General features: G+C 55.3%; 2 protein-coding genes across 3 annotated transcripts in view; one reads left to right on the top strand and one right to left on the bottom strand.

The window, feature by feature from the left end:
- The window catches only part of FAM64A (family with sequence similarity 64, member A), a 9,905-nt gene extending 4,411 nt beyond the window's left edge, over positions 1-5,494 (bottom strand). Inside the window, exon 1 of the mRNA XM_005858889.2 lies at positions 5,203-5,494. Coding sequence (XP_005858951.2) covers positions 5,203-5,482 — 280 coding nt within the window. The 5' untranslated portion in view covers positions 5,483-5,494. The remainder of the gene's footprint in view (positions 1-5,202) is intronic.
- A 40-nt stretch (positions 5,495-5,534) lies between these two features.
- The window catches only part of AIPL1 (aryl hydrocarbon receptor interacting protein-like 1), a 6,903-nt gene continuing 5,272 nt past the window's right edge, over positions 5,535-7,165 (top strand). Inside the window, exons 1-2 of one of the 2 annotated variants that reach the window (XM_005858888.2) lie at positions 5,535-5,700; positions 6,294-6,473. In XM_005858888.2, coding sequence (XP_005858950.1) covers positions 5,605-5,700; positions 6,294-6,473 — 276 coding nt within the window. In that variant the 5' untranslated portion in view covers positions 5,535-5,604. The remainder of the gene's footprint in view (positions 5,701-6,293; positions 6,474-7,165) is intronic. The other variant, XM_014533703.1, reaches the window with a different exon arrangement.

Genomic DNA, 7,165 nt, shown 5'->3' with positions numbered 1-7,165 from the left:
GGAGGCGGGCCCGGGCTCCCAGGCTCCTCTCCCGCTCCGCCTGGAGCGTCCAGGGGTTTTGTCACAAAGAGTTCCCCGGGAGGTTTGGTTTCAAACTTCCCTCCTGACCCTCTGCTGCTCCGAGACAAAGCGCTGCGCTTCTGTGTTCCCCGGACTCGCCATCCACATCCTGCCCCGAAAACCCGTCCTGGAAAGGGGGACAGATGGGAGAGCACCTCCGCTCCGCCGCCGGTTAAGCACCCCTGCACCCGGCTCACTGACCCCGTCCTTCTCTCCGGCTGATGCCCCCCTCCCTGCCCTTAGCATCCAAACCAGCTAAAATATGGCATTTAGAAAGCCCCCGGTCCTCCCTTCCTCCCTCCCTTTACAGGGCACCTCAAAGCCGCACTGGCCACGCCACCCCTGGGGTTCCTAGCTGCCATCTTCATCGGGTCTCCCTCCCACTCCTCACCCCTGTGGCCACTCTCTTGCTGGTGGGCTCCCTGAAGCTCTGTCCTTAGCCTCATCTTCATCTCTGGGTGATCACACCCACTTCTCCTGCCTCAGTTATCAAGCCGCCCCCCCAACCCCCACCCCGCAATGGAATGGTGAGAACCATGAACACATATGGGGCGCTTACTCTGCACCAAGTACCTGTGTTCCAAGCACTTTATACTATGAACCCATTTGACCCTCCTTGTAGCCTGTGACTAGATGAGGAGACTCAGGTACAGAGAGAGGTTAGGTTGGTTCCAGATTTCCCTCAGTTAGTACGGAGCAGGGACAAGGATACAAGCTCTGCCGGTCTGGGACCAGGGTCCCTGTGCCTCACCACCACACCACACCGCCTCTTCTCAGCCTGCACCTCTCCCAGACAGGAATATCTCACCACCTCCTGGATACCGACTCCTGGGCACTGCAGGCACCTTAAACCACCACCCCAACAAACATCACCCTGTGTCTCCCAGCCCACCCTCCGTCCCCAAGTCCCCTCTCTCATGTCTTTCCAAACACCTACTGGTGTCTGAGAGATTAAACACTGTTCTAATAAAAAGGCCACCACCCTGTCCAGTGTGGCTCAGTTGGTTGGGCGTTTTCCTAGGCACTGAAAGGTTGCTGGTTTGATTCCAGGTCAGAACACATGCCCAGGTTGTGGGCTCGATTCCTGGTAGGTGGTGTGCAGGAGACAGTCAATGTTCTGCTTTCATCACATGCCCAGGTTGTGGGCTCGATTCCTGGTAGGTGGCGTGCAGGAGACAGTCAATGTTCTGCTTTCATATCGATGTTTCTCCCTCTCTTCCTCTCCCTTCTTCTCTCTAAAAATCAATTTAAAAAAAAGTAAAAAAAAACAAACCCAAAACTATAATAATAAAAGCGTAACATACTATAATAATAAAAGTGTAACATGCTGATCAGACCAGATATCCTTCCGGACATCCTTCCAGATGACCTTCCAGATGAAGCAGGGGCTGCAAGGGAAGCCCGGGTCCGGGGTGCCTGCTGGTGGCCAGAGGGAAGCCTGGGTCCCAGGTGCTGGAGGGAAGCCTGGATCCTGGGTGCCAGAGGGAAGCCGGTGCCGGCAGCTGGGGGAAGGAAGGCCTATTCTTGCACGAATTTCATGCATTGGGCCTCTAGTCTACTCTAATAAAAGGTAATATGCTAATTAGACTGGACCGACCAGACATCTTCTGGACATCCGACTTCCTTCTGGACAAAGCCACAGCGGTGGGGGCCAAGGCAGAGGTGGTTAGGGGCAATCAGGCTGACAGGGGAGCAAGCAGTTAGGGGCAATCAGGCAGGTGGGAGAGCAAGCAGTTAGGGGGCGATCAGGCCAGCAGGGGAGGGCAGTTGGGAACGATCAGATAGGCAGGCAGGCAAGCAGTTAGGAGCCAGCAGTCCTGGATTGTGAGAGAGATGTCCGGCAGTCGGACATCCCGCGAGGGGTCCCAGATTGGAGAGGGTGCAGGCCAGGCTGAGGGACACCCCCCCACCCCCTGTGCATGAATTTCGTGCACCAGGCCTCTAGTATATATATATATAAAGAGCCACAAAGTCAATGAAACAGATGCATCCTTACCTTAATGGAGCTCAAATCTAGTGTTTGGGGTGTGACGGACATTAATGAATCAAGTTATCAACAATCAATTAATCAAACAAAATTATGACAAAAATATGTCATTTAAAGCTGAGACCTAGAGAATGAGTCAACCAAGCAAAGAATGTGTGTGTGTCTGTGTGTGTCTTCTTGCCCAGGGAATATCATGTTCAAGGGGACCAGTATGTAGCTCACACACACACATACAACTGAAACAAACTTTTCCTGAAACAATACTTGACTATGTGTGCTATCCTTTGATATTTTATCTATTTTGTTGTTGAAAAGGCTGGTGACAGCTCACCACAGTGATTTTACAATGGTCACTGCTCCTGTTCCCCCGTTCACCTTGTTCCCTGGTTGTTTCCTGGCCTCAGAAGTATTTGTTCCCACACCTGCTTATGCCACTCGTATTTGTCACTGTAATAGGGAATTTAATTCATGTCCTTTATCAATGAAACACAGGGGAGAAAAGCAAGTGTTGTTATTTTTAGGAAAACTGAGCTGAAAGTGTGGGAAAGACTAGTGAGAGTGAAACACTTTGACACAAGGATCTCAAATGGGGTCCTCTTGCTACAATTGCCTGTCAGTAGTGGCCGCAATGCCTGGCACCTCATGTTCATCGATACAACAGCTTATATCTCTCCAGCCCCTAGCATGCGTGTGCCAAGTGCATTTCTTTATTCCGCCTTAATCCTCCCGGCAACTCTATGCGGTAGATACGATTTGTATTCCCAATTACAGATGACAACACGGAGATTCAGATGATGCAAGTATCTTGCTCAGGGTGGAACAGAGTCGGAGCTGAAACTTGAAGCACGGGTGTCTGACTCCGACCTCTGAATTCCTAGCCTGTGGTTCCATGGTCTCATTGAGCCTCAGGAGGAAATGAGTGAACACCCTCCCTGCCTGGGCGTTTCACCCTTTCCCCAGGACCACAGCTGGCAGGCTAGGTGAAGGAAGAGCAGTTTCCATGGCAATGAGAAAGGGAGGAAGAAACATTTGCTTCTGAATGAGAAGGCTCTCTCCCTCTGCCTTTGCGTGAAGCGGTGGAGCCAGGGGCTGGGCGCGGGGTGGAGGATGTGCTGAGGTGAGCAGGCCCCCGGTGGAGGTGGAGGGGTGGGGGGTGCAGGGCTCCTGCTCCTCCTGGTAAAGAGGAAAACCAATCAGTTGTCCCAGGCTGAGGCTTTCTGGGGTCCAGCCCCAACCCCTGCCCCGCCCTGCCCTGGGGGCTTCCTGTTCAACAGCAAAGCTTCCCCCGTTTCCTTGTCCTCGGGGACTGTCAGTCTGAGGGAAGCAGCAGACATTAAACTGTGCAAAGTGCAAGGGGCGGCGAAGGAAGGGAAAGGGGCAGGGGTCAGAGCAGGCTGCCCTTGGCATATGTAAGCTGCTGTAGCTAAGGAGTTAGGGGACAACGCGAGGGGATGAGCGGATGCTGGGAGCCGGAGACTGCCAGGACCCAGGGCCAGAGAGGCTGAGCGAGAGGGAGGGCAGGGGCCTGGGTGGTAAGAGCCAGAAGCGCAGGGCTCCTTGGCAGGAAAGGAGCTTAGGATTTGCCCGGAGGCAGTGGGGAGCCTTATTAAAGAGGGCAGTGGGGTTATTGGAGTTGCATTTTAATGAAGGCCATTAGGAGGTTAGTTTGGGGGTCATGGGGTGGCTGGGGGTCTGTCTTGAGGCTGAGGCCCGAGCACCTCATTCTTCTCAGCAGTGAAACCAACCGAAACCACTGGCGTCAGTTGTAACACCCCCTTCCCTCAGGCCGCGCCCCCCCCCCCACCTTCCACCCCTGCCACCCAGGGGCCCAATCTATCAGTCTACCTCCTCTTGGTAACTCTGCAACCCCAATGTGTGCCCTTTGACCCTTCTACACAGGGAAGCCATTGAAACAGTGGGAGAGGTTTAAGTGTGAGGCATGATTAGATCCTTTCCTACCCGTGTGAATTATGTCACGAACAGAAACATGCTTAAAACATGCTTAAACATGCTTAAGCCATGAGGTTTAGTATGATGAATACTGAGAAAGCAAACCCTCATGTAACTGTCACCCAGGACATCGCCAGCACCCCACCCCTGCTGCGTGTCCTCCCTCCCTCCCTGGACTTCCTGGTGATCACTTTTATTTTCCTTTGTAGTTTTTCATCTAAGAGTTCATCTTACCTCCGATGCACGCAGGCCGCTCTAGGTTGCTGTGTGGCCAAGAAAGGATGGGACAGAAGAGGAGGATCTCTGCCCCCCACCCTGACTCCCTGCCCCCAGAGAGGACCGGAACTGGGCCCTCAGGAAGCGGGGGTCTGAGCACTAGGTGGGGGGGAGTCTTGGAGGGGTCTGACTTGCTGCCTCAGTCTGGGCTCCTGGGCCCAGACCAGTTGGCCCAGGCTGGGCTTCCCCTGTGCCAGCCACTATGGGAGACTTTCAGGGGTGCTGGGTTTTGGGGTTCCATTCACTGCTCAAGGGAGGCCTCTCAACTTCCAGGAGAGGGAGGCAGGAAAGTGATTTTCCCGTTTCAGTTGGGGAAATGGAGTTGGGGATAGGAGACACCTAAAGCCACAAGGTCAGCCCTTCGCATGCAGCTCTGCCTGGCTCACCCGCACTCCCATCTCTACCTTGGCAGGGTCTATCCCATCTCTAGGAAAGAGGTCAGCCGGGGTCCAGCAGAGAAAGGTTTTGTGGTGCCAGAAACAATCCTCATCACCCTCAGGACCTTGGAAAGACCAGGTAAAAAACTTGAATCCGCCACAAGGTGGCGCCAGACACCAACTCTTTATATGATTTTTCACTTGAGAGCAGAAAGGGGATCCCTGATACTCCGAATAAGCTCTGCGGATTCCCTCCCCCGCCCCCCCCCCCAAAAGGAGGGGAGAGCCCCGCTGCCCCCAGCCAGACATTGTAGGAGAGGATGGAATGGGGCTGGGGAGGGCTCCTCAAATTTATCCAAGCTGACCTGCTTTTCATACCCTGTTTCAGTGTTCTCCCAAACTAGAAACCTGCCAATCCTCTCCCTCCACAATGTCACGTCCTCCTGTGGGTGGATAGAGTTTGGGGAGAAGAGGAGGAAGAAATAGAGAAGAGGGAAAGCAGGGACCACACAGTCCACAGGGCCTGGCCTAGGGTTCAAAGAGACTAAGAACCTGAGACCAGGGCCACCGCCAGGGACAGGCAGGGCAAGGGGCTTTGGGTCAGTCTCTCCTTTTCTCCTTTGGTGGCCCAAGTCTTCGCTGCTGCTTGCTCCCTCAACGCTGTCTTCTTTAAGAAGGCTCCAGCCGACTTCCTCTCTTCTTGACGTGGGACAAAACCAAAGCTGACGCAATAATGTGTCAGGCCGGGGCTCCCATCCCCGAGAGAAGCAGTGGATGGATGGGGCAGAAGGCTGGGAGTGGACCTGAGGGAGGAGCAGCCTGGAGCCAGCATGGGGCACCACCCTGCCTCACTCCTCTAATTCCCCTCCCCCGCAAGACAAATCCCCGGGTTTTAGCCAGAGCGCCTTCCCTTGGTGAGATTATATCAGCCCGGGCTGGACAGCTCCCGCAGCCATGGATGCCGCTCTGCTCCTGAACGTGGAAGGGATCAAGAAGACCATTCTGCACGGGGGCCTAGGGGAGCTCCCAAACTTCATCACCGGATCTCGAGTGAGTGGGGCCCCCCTCCCCTCCTCCCCGGCCACGGCAGCCTCTGCAGCCCGCTGGCCACACGGCACTGCAGACAGGTCTCAGCTTTGCCAAAAGTGGCCGGGCAGGCCCTTCCTGGGATTGTGAGCCCCGAGGCATCTGAACGGGTGTCTATTCACTGGGCATTTTGGTACTTTGCAAATTAAACTACAGCATGGGATGGGGGACAGGCTTTGGGAGTTTTCTGGAGCCCCAGATGTTGAGTGAGAAGGTGAGAAGGAGGGGCTCTCAGGATCGTGGTGTTTGGCCACAAGTCTCTGGTGGCTTCCCTGGGTGATGGGCTGTGTCTGGGGCCTCAGACCTAGGGCTGATTTAAGGAAGGACATCCTGACCCACAGAGCTGTCAAGAGTGGGACGAGGGTCATTTATGGGGGAGGGGCTTCCTCATCCCTGGGGGAGTGCAGGTGGGCGGGGGTGCTCTGGGGGTCTGAGACATCTGACCGGAGCTGGGGAGCGGACCCTGAGGCCAGCCCTGAGAGTTGGTGACAGAGGGGTGGCTCCTGCTGGGCCTCGGGAGGTGTGTCTAGACCAGGGTCCACTCTCTCGGGGACCAGGTGACCTTCCATTTCCGCACCATGAAATGCGACGAGGAGCGGACGGTGATCGACGACAGCAAGCAGGCGGGGCAGCCCATGCACCTGATCATTGGGAACATGTTCAAGCTGGAGGTCTGGGAGCTCCTGCTGACGTCCATGCGGGTCCGTGAGGTGGCTGAGTTCTGGTGTGACACCATCGTAAGTAGGCCAGGCCGGCCCAGACCCTGGGCTGATTTCTACGGGGCCCAGCCACCCACTCTGTGTGTTTCAGGGCTGCTGTGTCTCAGGAAGGGGGGCCTAAAACAACACTCCCTGCCACTGGAAAGACGGAGATGGATTAAGAATAAGCCCCTGAAGTGACGGTGTCGAGGCTGGCTGGTGGGAGTGGGTGTTAGGAATAAAGCAGGCAAAGTCCCTGGCCTTCAAGGAACTTGACTTCTGGAGGAGGAGCAGACACCTAAGCACACACAGGGCAGGGCAGCCAGTGCCATGGCGTAACGCAGCCGGGGCAGCGTGCTTTAGGGCCACAGGAGAGGGGCCGCTGACTGCCTTGGGGTTTTAGGGGAACTTCTTCAAGAAGGTGCCATTGAGCTGGGTCTTGAAGGATGAATAGGAGTTCGCCAGGTCTAGAAGTGGGACGAGAGGCAGCACCCAGCCAGGAAGGGTGAAAGGCTTGGCAGGTTTCGTTTGGGAGGCCCCTCTCTTTTATGCGGCAGCTCCTCACTTCATCATTCAGTTTTGGAAAGACTAAGCCATCAGTGGGGCAGGCATGTCTATTTGACAAAGAGCTTAAGAGGCCTGTTTTCCCCTAGCAGTTGCTGCTTGTCAGCCCCTGCAGAGCCCTTTGCTTGGACAGTCTCTCCAGGCCAGGGGCCTCCCTCCCCTCCCTC

This window comes from Myotis brandtii, unplaced genomic scaffold (genome assembly GCF_000412655.1).
Source record: "Myotis brandtii unplaced genomic scaffold, ASM41265v1 scaffold1223, whole genome shotgun sequence".
Taxonomy (NCBI): Eukaryota; Metazoa; Chordata; class Mammalia; order Chiroptera; family Vespertilionidae; genus Myotis; species Myotis brandtii.
This window is presented reverse-complemented; position numbering and strand designations above follow the sequence as displayed.